At 40.5% G+C, this 27,454-nt stretch overlaps 2 protein-coding genes across 2 annotated transcripts in view; one reads left to right on the top strand and one right to left on the bottom strand.

Annotated features, from left to right (window-relative positions):
• On the bottom strand, positions 1–5,916 carry LOC128354588 (NLR family CARD domain-containing protein 3-like). The gene is given in 10 exon segments (XM_053314804.1): positions 1–599; positions 738–784; positions 1,103–1,276; positions 1,512–1,791; positions 1,794–3,587; positions 3,744–3,972; positions 4,134–4,212; positions 4,502–4,606; positions 5,605–5,739; positions 5,820–5,916. Coding segments are annotated over 10 exon segments (3,531 nt in total). The 5' UTR covers positions 5,909–5,916.
• Positions 5,917–15,045: 9,129 nt separating this feature from the next.
• LOC128354587 (uncharacterized) overlaps positions 15,046–27,454 on the top strand; it is a 42,329-nt gene continuing 29,920 nt past the window's right edge. The window contains exons 1-12 of the mRNA XM_053314803.1: positions 15,046–15,323; positions 15,795–15,805; positions 16,692–18,228; positions 18,577–18,843; positions 18,952–19,125; positions 20,264–20,437; positions 20,715–20,888; positions 21,200–21,246; positions 21,384–21,966; positions 25,585–25,686; positions 26,020–26,098; positions 26,260–26,488. Of these exons, the coding sequence (XP_053170778.1) occupies positions 15,046–15,323; positions 15,795–15,805; positions 16,692–18,228; positions 18,577–18,843; positions 18,952–19,125; positions 20,264–20,437; positions 20,715–20,888; positions 21,200–21,246; positions 21,384–21,966; positions 25,585–25,686; positions 26,020–26,098; positions 26,260–26,488 (3,655 nt within the window). The remainder of the gene's footprint in view (positions 15,324–15,794; positions 15,806–16,691; positions 18,229–18,576; positions 18,844–18,951; positions 19,126–20,263; positions 20,438–20,714; positions 20,889–21,199; positions 21,247–21,383; positions 21,967–25,584; positions 25,687–26,019; positions 26,099–26,259; positions 26,489–27,454) is intronic.

Raw genomic sequence — 27,454 nt, 5'->3', positions numbered from 1 at the left:
CTACAGAGAACACAGAGACACTGAGGATTCAGCCAATGTCATGAAACGTAGCAGAGACATAGAACCGAACACGGAGCTCATCCTGAACACAAACCCAAACCCAGCATACAGAGGTTCAGTGAATGTGGTATTGAAGGTGTGGAGGTGGATCAGTGTGTCAGAGGAGACTCTGTAGAAGGACAAAGTGCCAGCAGGACAGTCCACATACACTGCTACTCTGTTAGAGACAGAGGAGGAGGAGGAGGAGGAGGAGGAGGAGATAACCATTTCCTTCTTGTTGTGCCAGACGGAGTAGCCATTATCACAGCATTGCAGACACCAGGACTGATTATTAAACCCAAACCTGCTGTCATCACTGTCTCCTCTCCTGTTGATTCCTCTGTAACTCACTGATACATAAACGTCTCCTCTCCACTCAACCTCCCAGTAACAGCGACCAGTCAGATCGTCTCCACACAGCAGCTGAGGACTGCAGTCAAATCTGTCTGGATGATCAGGATATGACTGATCCTCTGACACATGTGTCACCTCCTTGTTATTATCAGACAGTTTGAGGTTTCTGTTTGCTGTGTTTGGATCCAGTGTGAATTCACAGAAATCTGATGGAGAGAACAAGACACAGTACAGCTGCAGTTATTGATCTATCATCTGTTTGATGATGACATCATCTTCCATCCTCAGTAGGATGTCAATGAGTGATGTCACAGTTTGATGAATGAAATGAAAAACACACTTACACTTCCTCAGACCTGGTGTCAACCATCGGACTCCAGCAGGCTGCAGGCTGAAAGGAGGAGGGGGGTCAGAGCAGCACGTTCTCTTTCAGCATGCTAACATGGACGTTACATGGCTCTAGTCTACTGTTTTATTATTCTCTTCTAATGTGGGGTTGGGCTTTCATACACTTTGATCCAATCTGAATCCACTATCCCAATCCTTCTGAAACCCTGATTGAATCTAATCAGGTTTAACTTTCAACATTTACAGGAAACTTCAGTTAGAAAAAAGAAAAAGTCAAAGATTCAGTTGAGATCTGTGATCAGCTCTGACAGAGAAAATGTTTCCAGCTCTTCCTCCTCTATCACACATTGTCTGTCCATACCTGAGAGTGTCCAGTCTCCAGTGTGGATCCTCCAGTCCAGCAGACAGGATCTTCTCTCCTGAGTCTCCTGGATGATTGTAGCTCAGATCCAGCTCTCTCAGATGGGAGGGGTTGTCGCTCAGAGCTGAGGCCAGAGAAGCACAGCCTTCCTCTGTGATCAGACATCCTGACAGGCTGCAAACACACAAAACATCATGTCAGACAGACTGTTTGTTCAGACAAATGCTAAAACTTTGAATTTCTCAGAATTATGAGCTTGATTTTTTTCATTTTGTTAAACTCAATAAATTCATGGCCAAATTTGCGACAGTTCTTCATTTTCTCTCTGATATTCCAGATTTCAACAACAGGGACAGTAAGAAAGTCAGGATCTAAATGTTGTCTATTGAACAGGTCAATTAATCCTGACCTGAGAGTTTCCAATTCACAGTGTGGACTCTTTAGTCCAGCAGACAGCTGATTCACTCCTGAATCCTGCAGGTTGTTGTTACTCAGGTCCAGATCTCTCAGACTAGAGGACTGGGAGCTGAGAACTGAGGACAGAGCTGCACAGCTTCTCTCTGAGAGGTTACAGCCACTGAGTCTGGAAAGACAATAGAGAGAAAAAAATAACAGGTACCATATTTCCTGTTTCAAAGACAGCAGCATATTTAAATAATAATGAATGAAGTCAATTATCTGTATACTTACACAGCTTTGTTGGAGACTTTGACCACTGGCAGCAGCCTCAGAAGAGCTTCCTCTGAAGCAGAGTATTTCTTCAGGTCAAACACATCCAGATCTTTTCCTGATGACAGTAAGATGAAGACCAGAGCTGACCACTGAGCAGGAGACAGTTTAACTGTGGAGAGTCTTCCTGATCTCAGGTACTGTTGGATCTCCTCCACTAGAGAACGATCATTCAGTTCATTCAGACAGTGGAACAGATTGATGCTTCTCTCTGCAGACACATTCTCACTGATCTTCTTCTTGATGTACTCAACTGTTTCCTGATTGGTCTGTGAGCTACTTCCTGTGTGTGTCAGCAGACCTCGTAGGAGAGTCTGATTGGTCTGCAGTGAAAGACCCAGGAGGAAGCGGAGGAACAAGTCCAGGTGTCCATTTGGACTCTTTAAGGCCTCGTCCACAGCACACGGATAGAACGGTGTTGATTTGCCTCCAAACACTTCAGACCACCAGGATGTTGGTTCTCCGGCCAGCAGATTAAATCCATATTTGATGAATGTCAGATGGATATGAAGAGCAGCCAGAAACTCCTGAACACTCAAATGGACGAAGCAGAACACCTTGTCCTGGTACAGACCGCTCTCCTTTTTAAAGACCTCTGTGAACACTCCTGAGTACACTGAGGCTGCTCTGATATCGATGCCACACTCTGTCAGGTCTGTTTCATAGAAGATCAGGTTTCCTTTCTGCAGCTGCTCAAAAGCCAGTTTTCCCAGAGACTCAATCATCTTCCTGTTCTCTGGACTCCAGTGTGGATCTGTCTCAGCTCCTCCATCATACTTGACGTTCTTCAGTTTGGCCTGAACCACCAGGAAGTGGATGTACATCTCAGTCAGGGTCTTGGGCAGCTCTCCTCCCTCTCTGCTTTTCAACACATCCTCCAGAACTGTAGCAGTGATCCAGCAGAAGACTGGGATGTGGCACATGATGTGGAGGCTTTGTGATGTCTTGATGTGGGAGATGATGGTGCTGGCCTGCTTCTTATCTCTGAATCTCTTCCTGAAGTACTCCTCCTTCTGTGGGTCAGTGAACCCTCTGACCTCTGTCACCATGTCGACACACTCAGGAGGGATCTGATTGGCTGCTGCAGGTCGTGTGGTTATCCAGAGGCGAGCAGAGGGAAGCAGTTTCCCCCTGATGAGGTTTGTCAGCAGCACATCCACTGAGGTGCACTCTGTAACATCAGTCAGGATCTCATTGTTGTGGAAGTCCAGAGGGAGTCGACACTCATCCAGACCGTCAAAGATGAACACAACCTGGAATTCTTCAAACCTGCAGATTCCTGCTTCTTTGGTTTCAGTAAAGAAGTGATGAACAAGTTCCACCAAGCTGTACTTTTTCTCTTTCACCACATTCAGCTCTCTGAAAGTGAATGGAAATGTGAAGTGTATGTCCTGGTTGGCTTTGTCTTCAGCCCAGTCCAGAGTGAACTTCTGTGTTAAGACTGTTTTCCCAATGCCAGCCACTCCCTTTGTCATCACTGTTCTGATTGGTTCATCTCTTCCAGGTGAGGCTTTAAAGATGTCTTCTTGTCTGATTGTTGTTTCTGGTCTGTCTGATTTCCTGGATGCTGTTTCAATCTGTGTGATCTCATGTTCATCATTGACCTCTGCAGTCCCTCCCTCTGTGATGTAGAGCGGTGTGTAGATCTGATTCAGAAGGGTTGGGTTTCCTGCTTTAGCGATCCCCTCAAACAGACATTCAAACTTATTCTGCAGGTTAGACTTAAGTTTATGTCGACACTCTGCTGCATAAGTTCCTGAATGAATACACAATGAGATCAATAATTGATTAAGAAAGAATATGTCAGTTTCCCCTACAGAATACACAGATGAACACATATCCTCCATCTCTTGAAACACTAGTAAATGTCTCATTTGTCCATCATGTTAAATCTTTATAGAAATCCTCTTACTGCTCAGCAGACAGTCAGCCAGCTCCTCCTGCTTCATTCTCCTCAGGAAGTGCAGTGTGATCTTCAGAAATGCCTCTCTGCTCTTCCTCCTCTGCTCTTCCTCCTCACCGTCCAACACCTCACCATCCTCACTCTGACTCTCTAAGCATTCTGGGTCATCTAGACTCAGAAGCTTCCGCATCTTCTTCAGCTCGTTCTTCACAAAAGTGACGATGTTCTCCTCCAGCAGCTGGAACAGAATAATATATGAATGACACAATCAAACTAAAATCATGAAGCAAACATCAGATCCATGTTGGACACACTGACAATCCACTGGTCTACAAAGTGCAGCATGGAGATGATTGTGAACACAATAGATGTAAAAGTAGTTGTTGTACATGTACAGACCATAAATATGGAGTCCAGGTGTGTTTGATGCTTCTGGTCAGACTGACCACTGGGAACCTCTGAGCTCTCCTGGTCCACTCTGTGGAGGAATCATGAAGAATGAGCTCACATTATGTCTGTCCACACAGAGACTAACACAAGCTAAAGGTCCATCAAGTGATATTTGGATGTGAACAGAGAATCAGATGACTCCCTGTAGTGGTAAAGCTTTACTAGTCCTGCTGATCCCACTGAGAATCAACAGCTCAGTCAGTTTGTAGCTTTCAGCTCAGAGTCACTTTGGTTTAGTCCCAACAGCTCTCACCAATTCAATAAGAGTCTGATGAAAACACATAATTTAATTTTTGTTATCAGTTTGAAATCCTCACCCTTGATCATCAGAGTGCCGTCCATTTTTGAAGTTATAAGGATAATCCATAGACCGATCACTCTTCATAGACACACAGCTGGGTTCAGGTTGGTCCGGCTTCCTCCTGATAGAAACACAAGATAAATTCTGCTCAGCACCCAGAACACACTGACACTAAATCTGTCAGTGATTTAATACACCATCTGGTGATAAATGAGTGTTGGGTTCTTATTGTCTAAGGCTTCTCCCTCATCTACTGCCTCAGATTGAACATCATTTGGACTTGCTTTGGACAAAAGCGTCTGCCAAATGAATAAATGTACCAGTAAATAAAATGTTGTTTGGGCTTTACTCTCCCCCCATTACTGAAGTGCCCTGGAGCAAGGCAGCTAGAGACAGTGTGTGGTTGTATCTGACAGTTTCAGGACAGTAAACTCAAATAAGCACTGAGCACTTTTATTGTGCAATACTCTCACACAGTAATAATCACTGCCATTCATCTCACACTGCTATTTATTCATGTGCAATAACATGTGAATAATACTTAATATTGTGCAGAATCACATTTCATACTGCTATTTATTATTCTTGTGAACTATATTAGTATTTACATTCAGTCATAGTTCTACACTCTAGTGCAATATGACTAAATAGTTAAGAGCAATATTCCATAATATATAATTCACATTTACTTCATCCATGTTATTTATAATGCAATATCTCTGCACTCAGCTTTATATTTTAGTGTTTATTTATATTTTTATATTATAATTAACATGTGTTTTGATGTTTTTCTGTATTTTCTATGCATCGTTGGCACATAGTGAAAGCTTCAAACTGCAGCTCTGGTTCTGATGCTGAGGACAAGCAGTCCTCTACACCCACTGACAACAACATGAGAAGAAAAGTCATCTGAAAGTAAATTCAGTTCACTGCTGGAAGTGAAACATCAGAAGACTTCCTGAGGTAAGTGTGCCAAAATGTTTCTTTGGAGAACTTCAGTAACAAGGATTATATCTGAGTTCTTAAATTATATCAGAAAAATCACAAAATGATCCAAATATTCAAAACTGGTTTAGATTTGAGCTCATAATGTCCTTATTTTAACTGTGAGAAACTTACTGTTGATCAGATGAGTGTCTTTGTTTAAAGTTAATAAAATCCTCCTTTGACCAGTTGCTCTTGAAGGACACACAGCTGGGTTCAGGTTCAGGTTCAGGTCCAGCAGAGTCTGGTCTGTGCTGCCTCCTTGTTCTTCTACACAACACACACAGAGCTTTGAGTGTGAATAATGATGGCGGAGAACAGTGATGGACAGTTAGAGATCCTCATCTCACCTCTGAGCTTTGGTCTGGCTGTCATGTTCCCCACACCGAGAGCTTTTAGAGGGAGGGACTCCCTCCTCTCTGTACTCACTCAGATCCATGCTGCTGAAGTCACATCCACATCAGTCACACACACTTTCTACCTTCATCTGGAGAGGAAACACAGATCATCCTTTACATCATTTCTCCTGTCACACCCTAAATATCAGCTGCTCCTCCTGTGATTGGCTGTTATTTTCTGTTATATATCAGTGTGAATGCAGCCAGGCAGCAGTGTGAGGCAGAGAAAGCTGCCATCAGCTGCTGTACTTCTACTATCAGTCCACTAGATGGCGCCATGAAGCTGCAGTGAAGTGAAGAGCAGCCCACATGATGCATGGAGGAGGATTTACAGTCACTGACAGGCAGAAGGACTGAGAGCAGCTAGTGTCTGCAGAAAATAACTTCATGCAACAAAAAGCAGCAGATTGTATGTAGGCTATGACGGAGTATTAGGGCCAGGCAAAAAAAAAGTCCGGCACAAAAAAAAAAGAAAATAACAGGCAAAAAAAAAGGGCAGAAAAATGCTTTTGAGTCAGTTCAGTTACGAATACAGCTGCACCACTTCAGAAAATCACCTTCACACTCCAAAGACGTAGCTACACACTGCTCTACGAACTTGGTTTGACCCTGCGGTGCTGTGGTCAAGTTTCCGCATCCGCACTGAGTTGATTTCATTCTTCTTCTTTTTTGCCTGACTTTTTTTTCCACTTGTGCTGGATTTTTTCTTCTTTTTTTTTTGGCCTGGCTTTTTTTTCCCTTTCTTTCTTTTTTTTTCTTGTGCCGGACTAATATACTAATACTAATATAACTAATATAATCTAGTTATTTACTTTTAACGGTTCTGCAAATTCCTACTAATAACCAACGCTTCCCGTAAAGGACTCTAATTAATTAAATGCATTATTTACACATAAAATAGAGGCTGTGTTTTACTGATATTAGCAGATCAGCTGCAAATGCATAAATGTAACCGATCCAAACATAAACCTACTAAATAACGATGAATGAATATTTATTGGGTTCAAATGGAGAAGTTCTGTCAGTGCAATGATTTCCCTAAAACTAAAGATGACTAATTAAAATAATCCCCCTTTAATTGAGACCAAATTGATCAATTCTGTCCAGAAAACCTTTATGAAATTATTGAGAAATAACTGACACAGAAAAACTTTGTTCTTTTAATGCAACATGAAAGTTCCCACTTGTCTTAAATGCAGCACATTAACATTTGTACAGTGGGCTAATGAGCCTGAATCATAATCACATCAGCAAACAACACAGTTATATGTTTGTGCTGTAATTCAAAAGAGATATTTGTAGAAACTAAAATAAGAATTAACTATAAAATAAGAAAAAGAAACAAAAGAGAGATTAATTATGTTGAAAAAACAGATTCTTAGTTTATTTAAGTTATTTAGTTAATATAAAGGACATTTTTCATTATACATGCATAGTATTTGATAGTTATCTTTTCTGTCATGCTTTTAATATTCCTCTTTCTTGCATCTGCCTTTTTTTAGTACATGAAGTAAAAAAACAACTTTCCCTTCTAAAATACCACAAGGTGCCACTTCCTCAGATATGGGACTAAACTGGCATGTTCACAGTAAATCATGTGATTTGTAACTTCCTTATTGGTAGTGAATGTACTTTAAGTTATAAAAGCAGATGAATCCTTTCAAACTAAATGAGTGAGTCTCAATAAAGAGTTTCAACACATTGAATGACACATTTCCATCCCGTTCATGTTGGAGGAGTGTCAGTAAGATGAGTGCTGTCTTTGTGAATACTAGTCTACAGTATTTATTGAAGATTCTTGTCACCACATCATTATCTGTCTGAAGCTATTTTAGTTTCCCACAACTATGACCACAACTTACTCTAAAATAAATGGAAGTTCATAGCATTAAAAAACACACACATACAGTAGCAGTGAAGAGTTTGGACACATTCAGTTGAGTGAAAAGGTGTGTCCAGACTTTTAACACCAATTTAAATGGCTTGTTTAAAAGAATGTCACCTTATGAAGTATTGCTCTTCACATACATTCAACATGATCTATGTTACAGTATCTGTCCGAACCATCAAACTAATCTTGATGCTGTATTAGTAGTAGTCCTGTCATTGCTTATCTACCCTGCAGGTATTTATTTCCCTTGGCAGCGATTTGTCAACACACAAATAACTGCAACCTCACAAGAAACTTATTTATTTAAGATACTCACCCCCCTGCTGGCTCCACATCAGTCCTGTAGTATCAATAGAAACAGTCTATATTCATCTGTAGACACATTCACAGCTGATCTCCAGCGGCTGTCCGATGTTTCGGTCTAACTTGTGTTTTTAAGATCTGTTACGAGAGGTGAATGAGTCTTCTGAACACAGCTGAACTTACATTAATGGTTAGTTTAAGTTAGGTATTAAAACACAGATGAGTATGTATTTTGAAAAGGATTAAACTACAATTAAAGGCTCAGCGTGCTCAGCAATCAAGTAACTGTGTTTGCTGTGTAACACCAAACAGCTGACACAGTTTAAATAAAACAGATACAACTTTTAATTTAGTGTTATCACAGTTCTGAACAACTGAAGTTAAAAATCAAAGAATCAAAAACAGAAACTGTCGGATACATTACCTTCAGATGGTGATATGTGCCCATAATGTTAGAGGAAGTGAAAATAAACTTTGAACAGGGAACCGAGTTGGGAAAGGAGGGTGTTAACAAGTTGTTCTTGTTGTCTGGACAGTTAGATTTTAACATTTACAATTCATTTTGGGGTTAAAGTCTTCAGTTATTAAAGCCTTTTGTCTCCTTCTTGCCTCAAAGACATGAAAACTACGAGCTCTGACTCTTCCAGGAAACAGCTCACCTGTGATAAACTCTTAAAAAACACAGTTACAGTCAACAAAATTACATATATTCATTTCCTCCTCCTTTATTTTACACACTGGGGTTAAAAATATTGATTATGGGAAACGTACTAAATGGACAAGGTGTATTATCCTGTGTATCAAGCGTCAGTGCACCGCGTTATTTGATCAGCTTGCACTTTTTTTTTGTGAGTGATGTCAAGTTTGGACACGTTTTACACACACACACACAGACACAGACACACACACACACACACACACACACACACACACACACACACACACACACACCCCTTTAGTAAATCGGGCCCTGAACGTGTAAGATTTGACGCTTTGTTTTGTAATCAAAGTTTTTATTGTTTTTCCATGTGAGAAACACACCATATAGCATACTCATCACATTTTACAACATGTAACAACACTTAACACACTATAGCAATCTGGGCATTACAATAATAATACTACTAATAATAATAATAATTAAAAAAACAAAAAACAAAAACAAAAAAACAAAAAAAACACATGAAACACATACACATACATAATAGGTAAAATAGGGTGGGGGGGGGGCAGGGGGGTGTTGGCTTAGATTAAGCTAAGCTTGATAATAACATTCATTATGGGGCACTAGTCAGTTCAAATTGAATAAAATGCAGGAAATGAGACCAGACCTGATAGAATTTACCCTTACCATCGTTCAGCCTTGCAATAAGCTCTTCAAATGAGGCTGTGTCTGTCATTAGCTTCAGCCAGTCAGCAAAACTAGGCTTTACTTGGCTTTTCCAGTGTCTAAGAATGATTCGTACTGCAGTGATAAACCCAGCTAGTGTCAGAGCGGATTCTGCTTTAGAAACCCCTGGTGGCAAAAGGGACCTATCTCCAAGAAGACACAGCTGGGGGGATTCTGGCAATGGTGTGGCTAACCAATCAGCAATAGTTTTAATGATCTGTTTCCAAAAAGGAAAGACCAGGGGACAATCCCACAAAAGATGGAGGTAGGAGCCTGTGTCGCTCATACACTTCCAACACAGACTGTCCTTCATTAATCCCATTTTATGCAGCTTGACTGGAGTATAGTAATGATTTGACGCTTTGTTGACTTTGTCTCCATCTGGTGGCAGAATGAAGAATGACACTTCACTCTGCTTCTCTGTCCCTCTTTGTGTTTGTGATTTTTTTTAAAAACCACATGAATTAGTACAATTCGAAATAATAATATTTAGGTGATTTTATTATTTAAAGACACTCAACTTCAGCTTTCAAACATTCATGAGGAAATTTCATATAATTCTCTCTCTCTCTCCCCCCCTCTCTCTCTCTCTCTCTCTCTCTCTCTCTCTCTCTCTCTCTGTCTCTCTCTCTCTCTCTCTGTCTCTATCTGTCTCTCTCTATCTGTCTCTCTCCCTCTCTCTCTCTGTCTCTCTCACTCTCTCTCTCTCTCTCTCTCTGTCTCTCTGTCTCTCTCTCTCTCTCTCTCTCTGTCTCTCTCACTCTCTCTCTCTCTCTCTCTCTCTGTCTCTCTCTCTCTCTCTCTCTCTCTCTCTCTCTCTCTGTCTCTCTCTATCTGTCTCTATCTGTCTCTCTCTATCTGTCTCTCTCCCTCTCTCTCTCTCTCTCTCTCTCTCTCTCGCACTCGCACACACACACACACACACACACACACGAATTTCACATGAATGTACAATTGGAGTGATAACAAATATCTTAAATCTTGAATATCTGAGTCTCTTGTGGTTCTCTTATCTATGAAAACAAGGAAAGACAGATTTCTCCGTCTTTCCTTGTTCTCTGTTCTCTGGCTCAACAGCAGCCATTAAAATGGATAAATCAGCCCACTCATAATCCTAATTACTCACTACTGCGTATGAATGTGTCACTTAATAATTTATATAAAGTTCAGCAATCGTGTGACTACATGTTATTACTACAGCAGTATAAAATGAGTTTTAAATAACACAGATAACTCAGAAATAAGAAGTAATATCACCGTCCATAACTTTGGTTGATTGCCGCTTATATTTGTTTTAGGTTTCGGCATCATGTGCTACCTTGACACATTGAATAAATAATAATATTACTCTGCATCACCTGCAGTTCCTCAGTTTTAGCTGACCGTCCATCACGCATCATCAAAATGACGTAACAATAATAAAACAGGATGTTTCTTACCAGAGTTGAGAAATGTTGTACTTTGAAACAAGAAGTGAAGTTTTCTGAAGAGATGGAAACCCCCCCATAAACTTAATTTACTCCAATGGATGTTATTGTTTTATGAGTTATTATCTCTTGAGGCAGCGAGTGCTCGTGCACAAGGAGCAAAGATGGAGAATATAGAAAGCCTGCAGAGATCAGCTCCAAAATTGAAATCCCTTCTTTAGACATTTAATCGTTTTAAGAAAGTACATATTGGCTCATTTCATATCCAATTCTTTATCATTACGACATTAAGTCAATCGTTTAATTATTATGATTATTATTATTATTGTTTATTTATTTATTTTCTTCCTCTTTTTGACTTTTTCTATTATATACATATAGGTTATATTGTGAGGCTATTGGAGGGACGGATTTATAGGGACTGATGGGGATCTGTGGGAGGGATAAGGGTGTGTTGTTTTGTTGTCTTGTTTATTTTGTTTTGGAGGTTTTTTTGTCTCTCTTTCTCTCCTTCCTCTCTCTCTCTCCTCTCCTCTCTACTCCAACCAGTCCAGGCAGATGTTCTCCCACTCTGAGTCTGGTTCTGAGGGTTCTCCCTGTTAAAACATGTTCTCCCACTCTGAGTCTGGTTCTGAGGGTTCTTCCTGTTAAAAGATGTTCTCCCACTCTGAGTCTGGTTCTGAGGGTTCTCCCTGTTAAAACATGTTCTCCCACTCTGAGTCTGGTTCTGAGGGTTCTTCCTGTTAAAAGATGTTCTCCCACTCTGAGTCTGGTTCTGAGGGTTCTTCCTGTTAAAAGATGTTCTCCCACTCTGAGTCTGGTTCTGAGGGTTCTTCCTGTTAAAAGATGTTCTCCCACTCTGAGTCTGGTTCTGAGGGTTCTTCCTGTTAAAAGATGTTCTCCCACTCTGAGTATGGTTCTGAGGGTTCTTCCTGTTAACAGATGTTCTCCCACTCTGAGTCTGGTTCTGAGGGTTCTTCCTGTTAAAAGATGTTCTCCCACTCTGAGTCTGGTTCTGAGGGTTCTTCCTGTTAAAAGATGTTCTCCCACTCTGAGTCTGGTTCTGAGGGTTCTTCCTGTTAAAAGATGTTCTCCCACTCTGAGTCTGGTTCTGAGGGTTCTTCCTGTTAAAAGATGTTCTCCCACTCTGAGTCTGGTTCTGAGGGTTCTTCCTGTTAAAAGATGTTCTCCCACTCTGAGTCTGGTTCTGAGGGTTCTCCCTGTTAAAACATGTTCTCCCACTCTGAGTCTGGTTCTGAGGGTTCTTCCTGTTAAAAGATGTTCTCCCACCTGAGTCTGGTTCTGAGGGTTCTTCCTGTTAAAAGATGTTCTCCCACTCTGAGTCTGGTTCTGAGGGTTCTTCCTGTTAAAAGATGTTCTCCCACTCTGAGTCTGGTTCTGAGGGTTCTTCCTGTTAAAAGATGTTCTCCCACTCTGAGTCTGGTTCTGAGGGTTCTTCCTGTTAAAAGATGTTCTCCCACTCTGAGTCTGGTTCTGAGGGTTCTTCCTGTTAAAAGATGTTCTCCCACTCTGAGTCTGGTTCTGAGGGTTCTTCCTGTTAAAAGATGTTCTCCCACTCTGAGTCTGGTTCTGAGGGTTCTTCCTGTTAAAAGGGCCACTGCCACTGTCACCAAGTGCTGCTCATGTGGGAATTCCAACTTCTGCTTTATCATTCCCAGTCATTTTCAGTTCACAGGAGAATTTACCCTGGCTTGCACTAGAAATTAAACTGGCACCATCTCTCAACAATGTGACTGGGCTAAGATCCAAGTCAGTTGTTTAGTTGATGGGTAACGCAGATAGACACGTTCTTCCTCTTTCTAGTGAAACAGGAATTATCTCAAACTCATCAGGAGCAACATTCTCCCTGAGCCACGAGGTAGAAGAAGCAATGGTTGTGAAATACCTACGAAAATAATGTGAATGTTTCTGCTCTCTCTGCTTCAGTGAAGATTAATCACCAATTTATTAATTAATCATATATTTGTGGTTCAGAAGTTTGATATAGAGACTAATTGTGGGTGAGAAAGAGAGAAGGAGGGAGGAAGGAAAGAAGGAAGGGAGCAAGGAAGGAAGGACAGACGGAAATAAGGAAGGAAGAAAGAAGGAAAGGAGGGCGGAAGGAAGGAAGGAAGGAGGGAGGGAGGGAGGAAACAAGGGAAGAAGGACAGAGGAAAGAAGGAAGGAAGGAAGGTAGGAGGGAGGGATGGAGTGATGGAGGAGATTATTTCCATCTGATCTGTGCCAGAGGGTGAAGAGCAGTGATTGATTTTATTTGTAAAGACATAACTTTACAAATAAAAATATGTTGTATATCTCTCATATAAATGTGTTTGTTTTCATGAATCTAAATGTAAAGTTCAGCTTCTCTTCAGATGAACGTCATGATGATGAGTTGTTGTTTGTTTTGTTTTGTTTTTGCACACAGCAATGAGCAGCTTTGACTTAATGACCTCCAGAAAAAAATGTAAAACATGTCCCCTTGTGGAAAGTTTTAATCAGATTCCCTCAAAACAGCATAACCCTAATGACATATTTACCTTATCACACATCAGTGGATCTGCTGAAACTATTTAAGCCCTGTAGTTGTTATGAAAACAAGGAAAGACACCACATGTCAGAGTCAGACCAGCATATTCTTATTCTATGACTCCATTTCAACAGCAGTCCCATTAAAATCATCCAGTTGTTTTTGGTTATTTCTCTTAGTTGTAGATACTAAGAGTGAATTTGGCTCTTTTTCCCTGAACCCAGGGTGGTGCCCTTTAATGATGAATAATGATCTTTGATAGTTACTCATTATTGCTGGACCTGGCAGACAAATCTGTAACCAAGGCCCAACACAACAACAGCCCCAAACCCAAAGATATTCAATTATCATTGTTTTCATCAAAGAAAAAATAAATTATCACATTTGAGAATCTGAGGCCAGCATATTTCTGTTGAAGAAAGTGTATGGGGGGTAGGGGGGGGGGGTGGAGCTCTGATTCTTCCAGGAAATAGCTCAGTCCTGATAAACACTTTCTGACAGCCGTGGAGTGGAGAGTCTTTGTCTTCAGCTGTTTGGACTGTTAACTGTAAGTTTGCTTTGTTTCATACTTTAACTTTCTCTTTAGTAACTTCAGGCTTTGTTTGAATTACAAACTTTAAGTAGATCAGTGACTACTGTGCCTTTTCTGTGTCAGTTATTTCTTAATCATTTCATAAAACTTAGCAATTTAGTTTTAGGGCAATCATTGAAAGGAACTACCCTGACAGAACTGTTCCATTTGAACCCAATAAATATTAATTAATTATTATTAATTATTGGGAACATTATTATTCAGATATGTTGAATTCTATGTTTAGACCAGTTTCATATTCATGCATCTTCAGCTGACCTAATAACAGTATAACATGGCCCCTATTTTACATATAAATAATGCTTTTAATTAGAGTCCTTCAAGAGAGTCTTTAGTATTTTTTGCAGAGCCATTAGTTTGTTAAGTAATGTTTTCAATTTTCTGATAGAGGGTAAATGATCAAATATTATATTGAAGGCTTGAGGTGCAATAAATTCCATCACAGTTGTTGCATCTCAAACAATCTGCTGCTGTTTGTTGCATAAAGTCATTTTCTGCAGACTCTGTAGTCGCTCTCAGTCCTTCTGCCTGTCAGTGACTGTAAATCCTCCTCCATGCATCATGTGTGCTGCGCTTCACTTCGCTGCAGCTTCATAACGCCATCTAGTGGACTGATAGTAGAAGTGCAGCAGCTGATGGCAGCTTTCTCATAATCAATAAGTAAGGGCTTGGTGATGTTGCCAAAAAGAAACAAAAATCTTGATTTCCTTCAAACTTTGGGTCAATCATGATTCTCAGGCTTAGAATACATAGTCAGAATTCAGTCCAGTGTGTAGACTTCTAACTCTTAAGTGTTTTAACTATGTTAATCATTTCTTTTTCATCTGTTCCACTTATTAACACCAATTTAAAAAAAAATTGATTTGCAACTAAATCCATTTCATTAATAGTTTTATTGTATACTCTGTCAGGAAACAGGTTGGGTGCCCTGCTTTTCCAGTTCCATTTTAATATAATACTTCAGTGTTGATGATTCACAAAATTAACTGTGTACTTGTTAATCAAATAAAATTGTCATTCCTTTTAGATCTCAGCAGCACAAAAGATGGCAACATTTAAAGAAGTCCTCTTGGAGTGTTTGGAGGATTTGAAATCTGAGGACTTTGAAAAATTCCAGTGGTACCTGTGTCAGCGAGAGGCCCTTGAAGACTTCAAATCAATCCCAAAAAGTCGACTGGAGAATGTAAACAGAATAAAAACAGTGGATCTGATGGTCGAGAGCTACTGTATAAACACTATTACAGTGACCAGAATGATTTTGAAGAAGATCAATCAGAATGATCTAGTGAAACGTTTTTCACACATCTCAGAACCTAAAGGTAAGTCAAGGAAAGATTAAAATGGTACAAAGATATTTAGAAGTGCTCAGTCGATGGTCAGTAGATTTATTTTAGATTCTTCAAGGTGTTTCTCCTCTCATTCAAAAGACTTCTTTAGTTCTGACTGACTGGTGTGAAGTTACATATGTTTAACCTCTGCAGGGCTGTTTACACCTTAAAGCTGTGTTCACACAGGATGTGGAAGGTTTTTGCCTTGTGTTACTTGCTTAAGTTTCTCCCCTGGATCATTTGTGTTTATTTGCCCATCAGTCAGTCAGTAATGGGCACACCAAACCACATGTTTGGGAGTGGTCCTCTGTTTGTGTTTAGGTCAGCCTCTGAAGTCAGAACTCAGCAGGAACACTGGTTCTTTCTATTATTTCCTTCCAGTTTGTCTCATTGTTTCTTGAAGTACATTCATGAAGCCCAGCAATAGATGTTGAAGTTGAAATTTCGCTTTTCATTCAGTCTGAAGCCCCCATGTGGGTCATTATTCCACCTGCCTGTCAGTCATTAGAGTCCCATGGTTCCAGGTGTGAATGCTTCTTGAGGCTTTGATGTGCTCCAACTGAAACATTTGTTGGATAGTCAGACCTCCTTGAAAGAGGGAAGTCCAATCATTTCTGTTGCTTTTCTCTAAACCCAATAATCACATCCACTTTACACTATGATTTGTCAACTGTGTGGAGGTGTGACAGTAAGCAGCATATACTGTATTCTGCAATGTTTGTTGAAACTCATGTCCTGCATTATTAATTCCTGCACATGTAATGTTGCAAACCAACTGTTGCATTCCTTCCTCTGAGAGAATCTGAATCAGTGACAGGTTGAGTTCCTGTAATGGAAATGGTATATGTTACCTTTGGAGACCAAATAGGCTAGCTGTTTTCAGTCTTTGTGTTGCAAGCCATCACAGAGGGAGGGGGGACATGATAACTGTTAAATATGTTGTCATAGAAGAGTCAACAGACATATGATGCTAAAGGGGCACATTCTCAGGAAGTCTGTTCTGTAGGGGATTTATAGTGTTGCACTCATTTTCTCACATGAAAAGTGACAGAAGTGGCTGTGCAATGAATTCTAAAAAGAAAGCTTGAGAGAGATGTTTCTCTCCTCTACAAAACCTGAGCAATCCAACAGAATATCCAATGTTGGAGAGGCAAAGGGGTTTCAAAGTTTTTAAACAATTGAATAAGCAGTTCTGATGAGCTGGTACCTAAACATTACCTCTACTCACTGAATATCATTAAATGATCTTTGCATTATACCAGGAAACTCCAGTGAATACCTACCACACTTAGAAAAATATTTTTATGATGCATATGTTCTGTAACATCTGCCCATTTCTGTCAATTGTTGTTTATTCATTCAGAGATCCTTGTTGAGTACCAGTGTAAACTCAAGTCTACCCAGAAGAAGAGGTTCGAGTGTCTGTTTGAGGGGATCGCGAAAGCAGGAAACCCAACCCTTCTGAATCAGATCTACACACCACTCTACATCACAGAGGGAGGGACTGCAGAGGTCAATGATGAACATGAGGTCAGACAGATTGAAACAGCATCCAGGAAACCAGACAGACCAGAAACACCAATCAGACAAGAAGATATCTTTAAAGCCTCACCTGGAAGAGATGGACCAATCAGAACAGTGATGACAAAGGGAGTGGCTGGCATTGGGAAAACAGTCTTAACACAGAAGTTCATTCTGGACTGGGCTGAAGACAAAGCCAACCAGGACATACACTTCACATTTCCATTCACTTTCAGAGAGCTGAATGTGGTGAAAGAGAAAAAGTACAGCTTGGTGGAACTTGTTCATCACTTCTTTACTGAAACCAAAGAAGCAGGAATCTGCAGGTTTGAAGAGTTCCAGGTTGTGTTCATCTTTGACGGTCTGGATGAGTGTCGACTTCCTCTGAACTTCCAAAACAATGAGATCCTGACTGATGTTACAGAGTCCACCTCAGTGGATGTGCTGCTGACGAACCTCATCAGGGGGAAACTTCTTCCCTCTGCTCGCCTCTGGATAACCACACGACCTGCAGCAGCCAATCAGATCCCTCCTGAGTGTGTCGACATGGTGACAGAGGTCAGAGGGTTCACTGACCCACAGAAGGAGGAGTACTTCAGGAAGAGATTCAGAGATGAGGAGCAGGCCAGAACCATCATCTCCCACATCAAGACATCACGAAGCCTCCACATCATGTGCCACATCCCAGTCTTCTGCTGGATCACTGCTACAGTTCTGGAGGATGTGTTGAAAAGCAGAGAGGGAAGAGAGCTGCCCAAGACCCTGACTCAGATGTACATCCACTTCCTGGTGGTTCAGTCCAAACTGAAGAACGTCAAGTATGATGGAGGAGCTGAGACAGATCAACACTGGAGTCCAGAGAGCAGGAAGATGATTGAGTCTCTGGGAAAACTGGCTTTTGAGCAGCTGCAGAAAGGCAACCTGATCTTTTATGAATCAGACCTGACAGAGTGTGGCATCGATATCAGAGCAGCCTCAGTGTACTCAGGAGTGTTCACAGAGGTCTTTAAAGAGGAGAGCGGTCTGTACCAGGACAAGGTGTTCTGCTTCGTCCATTTGAGCATTCAGGAGTTTCTGGCTGCTCTTCATGTCCATCTGACATTCATCAAGTCTGGAGTCAATCTGCTGACAGGAGAACAAACAACATCATGGTGGTCTGAAGTGTTTGGAGACAAATCAACACATTTCTACCAGAGTGCTGTGGACGAGGCCTTAAAGAGTCCAAATGGACACCTGGACTTGTTCCTCCGCTTCCTCCTGGGTCTTTCACTGCAGACCAATCAAACTCTCCTACGAGGTCTGCTGACACAGACAGGAAGTAGCTCACAGGCGAATCAGGAAACAGTTAAGGACATCAAGAAGAAGATCAGTGAGAATCTGTCTGCAGAGACCAATCACAAAAGGGTTGAGTACATCAAGAAGAAGATCAGTGAGAATCTGTCTGCAGAAAGCAATCAGAAAACATTTGAGTCCATCAAGAAGAAGATCAGTGAGCATCTGTCTGCAGAGACCAATCAGAAAACAGTTGAGTACATCAAGAACAAGATCAGTGAGCACCTGTCTGTAGAGACCAATCAGAAAACATTTGAGTCCATCAAGAAGAAGATCAGTGAGCATCTGTCTGCAGAGACCAATCAGAAAACATTTGAGTCCATCAAGAAGAAGATCAGTGAGCATTTGTCTGCAGAGACCAATCAGAAAACATTTGAGTCCATGAAGAAGATCAGTGAGAATCTGTCTGCAGAGAGAAGCATCAATCTGTTCCACTGTCTGAATGAACTGAATGATCGTTCTCTAGTGGAGGAGATCCAACAGTCCCTGAGATCAGGAAGTCTCTCCACAGATGAACTGTCTCCTGCTCAGTGGTCAGCTCTGGTCTTCATCTTACTGTCATCAGAAAATGATCTGGATGTGTTTGACCTGAAGAATTACTCTGCTTCAGAGGAGGCTCTTCTGAGGCTGCTGTCAGTGGTCAAAGCCTCCAACAAAGCACTGTAAGTAGACAGATAATTAGATTTATCATTATTGAATTACTTTGCTATCTTTCCTTAACGATGTATAAAAATAAAGAACTCATTATGTATTTCTAATTGTCTCTTCAGTATGTCTGACTGTAACCTCTCAGAGAGAAGCTGTGCAGCTCTGTCCTCAGTTCTCAGCTCCCAGTCCTCTAGTCTGAGAGATCTGGACCTGAGTAACAACAACCTGCAGGATTCAGGAGTGAAGCAGCTTTCTGCTGGACTGGAGAGTCCACACTGTACACTGGAAACTCTCAGGTCAGATCAAGTTACAGTTTGTATTTGAAATATTTCTCTAAACTATATGTATATGTTATTTAAACAGACTCTCTAATCTCAGGATTTCTGAACTACAGACATTTTCCATTAAGCTTTTATTAGCTAGCAACTAGTCAAAAACACAAAGGACTCAAGGGTAAATTCAAGAAAAGGCTGGAACGCTGTCACAGGGGCACAAAGACGAACTGGCACAGAGGCTAGAAAACAAACAGACTAAATAGTCTACGGGGAGGGGAGACAATGAGACACTGGCGTAACACACAGGTGGGAAACACATGAGGGCAGGAAGTGAAGGACCTGAAACGAGACATAAAGGTGAGTTTCAAAATAAAACAGGAAACATAACACAAGACACTAGGAGAAACAAAAAGTAACTCAACTAACAGAGTGAGGTGTGATATCTTTGTCTGATCATGCTTAATATACTGTACTGCACACAGATATTACATCTTGCTGATATATTGAACCTATTCTAAATATTGATATCATGTGATTAAGACTATTAAATATCTGTTTATTATTTACTCTGTCACATTTAACTTTCACATCTTCAACATGGAGAAACAAAGATTTTAACCAGTGCTTGAGAAGAGAATACACATTCAACATCACCAAATTGTATCTTCATTGTATCTTCAGGTTGTCTGGCTGTAACCTCTCAGAGAGAAGCTGTGCAGCTCTGTCCTCAGTTCTCAGCTCCCAGCCCTCTAGTCTGAGAGATCTGGACCTGAGTAACAACAACCTACAGGATTCAGGAGTGAAGCAGCTTTCTGCTGGACTGGAGTTTCCACTGGAAACTCTCAGGTCAGATCAATTTGCACTTTGTCTTTGAGACATTCTCTTAACGATAATCACGAAATTGAAACAGCCTCTGTACTGTCAGGATTTCTGAATTGCAGAAGTTTTCCACCAGAATTTTATTTTTCACAGAACAGAAAATTTAAATATTCCAGTGTGTAAACTATTTTGCACACAGTTATGAAGTCTTGCTGAGATACTGCAATTATCTGTTTATTGCTCTACTGAAAAGATAGTATGTATCCCACATCACCAAGAGTCCAGACTCAACGTTTTAACACAATTCTTACTTGTCTTATGTTCATCCTGTTCTCTTCAGGCTGACTGACTGTAACCTCTCAGATAGAAGCTGTGCAGCTCTGTCCTCAGTTCTCAGCTCCCAGTCCTCTAGTCTGAGAGATCTGGACCTGAGTAACAACGACCTACAGGATTCAGGAGTGAAGCAGCTTTCTGCTGGACTGGAGAGTCCACACTGTACACTAAAAACTCTCAGGTCAGGATTGATTGACCTGTTCAAAAAAGGACCATTTAAATCCTGATGCATGTTAATGGATAAACATCTGATCTGTAAAATATTTTTGTGCTTTTTTTGATTGCGAAACCAGTTGTTTTATTGATCTTTGGCCTTAAAGCTGCACTATCCAAGAGGAAATTTAAAAGAAATGTCTCAAAGTTAGCAAGTAATTAAAAAACAAAGCATGTGATTTTAGGTTTTAGCATTTGTCTGCACAAACAGTCTGTGACATGTGTGTTGTTTTGTGTGTTTGCAGCCTGTCAGGATGTCTGATCACAGAGGAAGGCTGTGTTTCTCTGGCCTCAGCTCTGCGGTGCAACCCCTCCCATCTGAGAGAGCTGGACCTGAGCTACAATCATCCAGGAGACTCAGGAGAGAAGATCCTGTCTGCTGGACTGAAGGATCCACACTGGAGACTGGACACTCTCAGGTATGGACAGACAATGTGTGATAGAGGAGGAAGAGCTGGAAACATTTTCTCTGTCAGAGCTGATCACAGATTTCAACTGAATCTTTGACTTTTTCTTCTTTCTAACTGAAGTTTCCTGTAAATGTTGAAAGTTAAACGTGATTAGATTCAATCAGGGTTTCAGAAGATATTGGATTCAGATTGGATCAAAGTGTATGAAAGCCCAACCCCACATTAGAAGAGAATAATAAAACAGTAGACTAGAGCCATGTAACGTCCATGTTAGCATGCTGAAAGAGAACGTGCTGCTCTGACCCCCCTCCTCCTTTCAGACTGCAGCCTGCTGGAGTCCGATGGTTGACACCAGGTCTGAGGAAGTGTAAGTGTGTTATTCATTTAATTCATCAAACTGTGACATCACTCATTCACATCCTACTGAGGATGAAGATGATGACATCATCAAACAGATGATAGATCAATAACTGCAGCTGTATTGTGTCTCATTCTCTCCATCAGATTTCCATGAACTCACACTGGATCCAAACACAGTGAACAGAAAACTCAAACTGTATGACAACAACAGGAAGGTGACATATAAGAGGAAGGATCAGTCATATCCTGATCATCCAGACAGATTTGAGGACTGTGCTCAGCTGCTGTGTAGAAATGTTCTGACTGGTCGCTGTTACTGGGAGGTCGGGTGGAGAGGAGAGATTCATATATCAGTGAGTTACAGAGGAATCAACAGGAGAGGAGACAGTAATGACTGTGAGTTTGGAAAGAATGATCAGTCCTGGAGTCTGGCGTGCTCTAATGGTGGTTACACTGTCAGTCACAATAAAAGGGAAACAATAATCCCTCGCTCCTCCTCTGTCTCTAACAGAGTAGCAGTGTATGTGGACTGTCCTGCTGGCACTCTGTCCTTCTACAGAGTCTCCTCTGACACACTGATCCACCTCCACACCTTCAGCACCACATTCACTGAGCCTCTGTATGCTGGGTTTGGGCTCTGGCTTGGGTCCAAGTCTGGGTTACCGTTTGATGTTGCTCGAACTATTCCGACGCTCCAGTCACTTCCCTCCGTGTCTCTGTGCTCTCTGTAGGAGAGAGAGTCCGTACCTTACAGAAACTTTGTCATTGCTGAACAGATAGTTCAGCATGTACAGATCTCACACTGCTTTTGTTATTTAGTACCAACATGATCTCTCACAAAAAATGTAGATGTCATTTTAAAATGAGTCCCTTTACCTAAGCAAGTCTGTTCCTTCCAAAATGATTTAAAAGCGTTTTCTGAGGTGGCAACTCAGTTTAAAGTTTATTCAGCACAACTTTCTCAGTTATGATAAGAGTGAGAGATAGTTTCATATTTAAGAAGCTGGAATTTAGAGGATGCTACATACAGAATATATTTCTGTTGATGTTTTACAGTTGATTGGTTTGTTGATTCATGTCGGCAATTATATTGAAATGATACTGAAATCCAATGTTTTTTAATTTAATCTTGATGCTTGAAGTTAATGCTTTCTAATAATGTTGTACAAAGGAACAGTCAAAGATAAAATAAGGTTGTATTCTATTGTATTAATGTAATGTCTTGTGCTCTAAAACTGATATAATTACAGTCAACATGTCACTAAACCACCTTTTTTAAAACTGTTATTTATTTTATTCATCTAATACAAACAATCTTGAAACCATGTGATGGTTTTTAAACAGTCGTCATTTCAAACAGAAATATCAGCTCTTTAGACCAGTAAAATGTGGCTGTCTGTTCATTACATTCATGTTTCTGATTATTTTATTTTTCATGAGAGAAAAAAACTCTATTTACTCTATAAATTATTGATTATAATTGTGATTATTTCCATCGGATCTGTGATGTGTTCTGTAACAGAGGATGAAGAGCAGTTATTGATGTAAACTAACATAACTTTACAAATATAAAGATGTTTTATAGCTGTCAGTTAAATGTCTTAAATCTCATGAATGTAAATGTGACGTTCAGCTTCTCTTCACATGAACGTCATGATGATTCTTTATTCTAAACACTGAGAAACCATCAATACAACAATAAATATAGAAAAACATCCATCAACTGTGGTCATGTAGTGAGTCTTCCTTCCTGTCCCGCCTCCTCTACAGGTGGAGCTCTGACTCATCAGGAAACTGCTGACCTGTGATAAAGACCCTTAGTGACAGCTGTGGAGTGGAGAGTCTTTGGCCCCGTTTATAGGTAGGCTACCCGGTTATTTTTAAAAACGGAGACATTAACCATCGTTTGCACCCTCCGTTTAGACACAAACAGAGAATTCACCCCTGTAAACGATGCTTTTTAAAAACTCCGGCCAGACTGGAGATTTAGGAAAACTCCGTTTGCACGTTTGCATGTAAACAGAGAAAAACAGAGATTTGTGGAGCCGGAAACTGCTCCTGGGTTAAATGAGACATAGTTTATAATCTACAGTCTATGTTTATAATCTATGGTGATCATGGATGCAGAGTAGCAGTCACATGTATGCTGGGAAAATCCCTTTGTATTAGTGCTGTACTATTTGGATGAATGAAGTGACGTTGGTGTTGTTGCTATGTGGGATTCTGATTGGCTAACGTGGGCTCGAGCTGCTCTGGACGGCATATATACACGGGTTAGTGTAAACGGAAACCTTTCTATAAACGGACTGGTGTGCACGCAGTTTTGTTTGTAAACTGAGAGGATGAAATGACCGTTTATGAAAATATCCGGGCACGTGTAAACGAAGTATTTGTCTTCAGCAGTTTGGACTGTTAACTGTAAGTTTGCTTTGTTTCATACTTTAACTTCCTCTTTAATAACTCCAGGCTTTGTTTCTTGCTGTCTGATGTTTTTATTTCATCACAAAGTTTGAAGAATCATGTTGGAGGATAAATCTACATGTTGTTAAATGATTGATTTACTGGAATCAAACATGAATCATGAACAGCTGATGATTATTTCCTTTCTTCAGCTACTCCCCCATGCCTCTGCTTAAAACAAGTAACTAAGCATTTACTCTTTAGTACATTTTTAGTAGTACTTTTACTTGTGGTTAAGTACAATTTCATCAAAGTAGTGGTACTTTTACTTGAGTAGAACATTTCAGTTCTCTTTCCACCTCTGCCACCAGCTTAAAGTCAGGCACTACAGTACAGGCTGTTTCTGTTTCCTGTGAAACTTTAGGAGGAACAGTCAGTCACATCACACTTCTGGAATTTCCAGTTAGACAGGATGTGATAACGTGTTCACAAGCACCATCACCACATTACAACACAGGCTTCATGTACAAATAGATTAAATTGAAACTATTAAATTATAAAATATAAGAACATTTCAGATAAGATAAAATTGTTTCATTTTACACAATTATATTTTATCTGCATTGTTATAAATGTGTCACAGCGGTTAAGATCTAACATCCACTGCTGTTTGTATTTAATGTAAAAGAAGTCAAAGTAATAGCCTAGTTAAATTCAATTTCAGTAGATTTCAATGTAAATGAGCTCTGATTATAATGATTTTATACATTTCTGCTTCTGCATTCACTACTAATGTGATAACAACATTAAGAGAACTCAAAGATAACTGAAACTATTTACATGTTTATTGGTGTTTAATTCACTGAATATGAATGAAAGTGAAGCTTCCTCTCAGATTCAGTCTGTGAATGTAAATCCTCCTCCATGCATCATGTGGGCTGCTCTTCACTTCACTGCAGCTTCATGGCGCCATCTAGTGGACTGATAGTAGAAGTACAGCAGCTGATGGCAGCTTTCTCTGCCTCACACTGCTGTCTGGCTGCATTCACACTGATATATAACAGAAAATAACAGCCAATCACAGGAGGAGCAGCTGATATTTAGGATGTGACAGGAGAAATGATGTAAAGGATGATCTGTGTTTCCTCTCCAGATGAAGGTAGAAAGTGTGTGTGACTGATGTGGATGTGACTTCAGCAGCATGGATCAGAGTGAGGACAGAGAGGAGGGAGTCCCTCCCTCTAAAAGCTCTCTGTGTGGGGAACATGACAGCCAGACCAAAGCTCAGAGGTGAGATGAGGATCTCTAACTGTCCATCACTGTTCTCCACCATCATTATTCACACTCAAAGCTCTGTGTGTGTTGTGTAGAACAACAAGGAGGCAGGACAGACCAGACTCTGCTGGACCTGAACCTGAACCTGAACCTGAACCTGAACCCAGCTGAGCGACTGGTCAAAGGAGAATTACAGTTATCAGTTGAATTATTTGATATATGGATAATTTATTGATTTTTCTGATATAATTAAGGGTCAGAATTTCAGTGATGGGGGGAGAGTAAAGCCCAAACAACATTTTATTTACATTTATTCATTTGGTAAATGCTTTTGTCCAAAGCAACGTCCAAATGAGGTTCAATCTGAGACAGTAGATGAAGGAGAAGCCTTAGACAATAAGAACCCAACACTCATTTATCACCAGATGAGATTTAAGGAGTTCATGTCTCTGTGTCCTCGGCTGAGTTCAGCTTCAACCCTCCAGGTTCTGCACACTGCACTGAATACAGCTCTACTCATACAGTTAATCATGTTTAAGGTTAACAGTGAACTCATATAAAACTACCTGGATACTACTGTGTTGTGTACAGTAGGTGTATTAAATCACTGACAGATTTAGTGTCAGTGTGTTCTGGGTGCTGAGCAGAATGTATCTTGTGTTTCTATCAGGAGGAAGCTGGACCAACCTGAACCCAGCTGTGTGTCTGTGAAGACCAACATGTCGATAGAGCCACCGTTAGGCTTCAATGATCAACATTGTTCACAGACAGAGTAAGTGAGGATCAGGTTACTGGTTATACTGGGAGCTGCCCAGTACACACTGTCTCTAGCTGCCTTCAGCAGTGTGCAGTGAGGGAGGGAGAGCTTCATGGAGGGTTGGTGAGAGCTGTTGGGACTAAACCAAAGTGACTCTGAGCTGAAAGCTACAAACAGACTGAGCTGTTGATTCTCAGTGGGATCAGCAGGACTAGTAAAGCTTTACCACTACAGGGAGTCATCTGATTCTCTGTTCACATCCAAATATCACTTGATGGACCTTTACCTTGTGTTAGTCTCTGTGTGGACAGATATAATGTGAGCTCATTCTTCATGATTCCTCCACAGAGTGGACCAGGAGAGCTCAGAGGTTCCCAGTGGTCAGTCTGCCCAGCAGCATCAAAAACACCTGGACTCCATATTTATGGTCTGTATATGTACAACAACTACTTTTACATCTATTGTGTTCACAATCATCTCCATGCTGCACTTTGTAGACCAGTGGATTGTCAGTGTGTCCAACATGGATCTGATGTTTGCTTCATGATGTTAGTTTGATTGTGTCATTTATATATTATTCTGTTCCAGCTGCTGGAGGAGAACATCGTCACTTTTGTGAAGAACGAGCTGAAGAAGATGCAGAAGGTTCTGAGTCCAGATGACCCAGAATGCTTTGAGAGTCAGAGGGAGGATGAGGAAGTTTTGGACGGTGAAGAGGAAGAGCAGAGGATGAAGAGCAGAGAGGCATTTCTGAAGATCACGCTGCACTTCCTGAGGAGAATGAAGCAGGAGAAGCTGGCTGACTTTCTGCTGAGCAGTAAGAGGATTTCTATCAATTCTGGTGAAACAATAGAGACTCAAATTGAATTGCATTTAAATTTGAATTGTTGTAAATCTAAACATTTTTCAATTTCCAGATGTTTTAAGTTGGTCCACTGCTAAGTTTTTGGTGTTCAGCAAATTCCTTCTTCATTATACATCTTTGCAAAATTATACATCAAGTAAGCTAATAGAAAAACATTGGAAACTACCTTTGACCTGAAGTCTTTATCAGAATACCTTCTGACTACCGTGAAGACCTCTTCACCTGTCTTGAGTTTCACTTAGGAATTAAAAATAAAGCCCATGTTTGCCATTCCTAAAGCTTTGGTTGATGATATGCTTTTATACTTAATTAAAACTGACTTATTCCCAGGCACTAGTGGATTGGATTTATGAGTTTTCTTTAAATTAGAGAATTATATAAGTGGAATACCCATCTGTATCCAGGGATGGAACTTGGGATGTTTCCCCCAGGGTTTCACTGTCAGTGTTGGACTTCAAAATAGTCTTAGTTACCCTGAAGATTCAACCTCACATCATCTTTAGGGGTGTCCCACCCCATTAGCAAAGCGGCTGAAAGCTTTATGTTTTAGTCATTATACTTGTGATATATCTTCAAATTCTTGGTGACCTCAGAGTTGACCACCAATGCATAAAGTGTGCAGAAGGTACCACACATGTTTCAGCTTTTCAGCCATTGAACAACTATGCTACTTGGCCCTATTCAATCAACAAGACATTTCCCAAAGATGGCATCTTTAACATGTAGAAGAATGTGTAATATGTATTGTGAACAGTACGTAGTGTGTGCTCTCAAAACCGAGCTATAGTGCTTATGAATCTGAGGAACGAAATATTTGCATCAGTGCACTGGAATTACTTGTTTATTCTTTGAGAAATGAAAGGGTTGTTTTTCATTTCCAGCACACTCAACAAAGTTTTTGTAATGGTTCTTTTGTTC

This window comes from Scomber japonicus, chromosome 24, assembly GCF_027409825.1.
Source record: "Scomber japonicus isolate fScoJap1 chromosome 24, fScoJap1.pri, whole genome shotgun sequence".
Lineage (NCBI taxonomy): Eukaryota > Metazoa > Chordata > Actinopteri > Scombriformes > Scombridae > Scomber > Scomber japonicus.
This window is presented reverse-complemented; position numbering and strand designations above follow the sequence as displayed.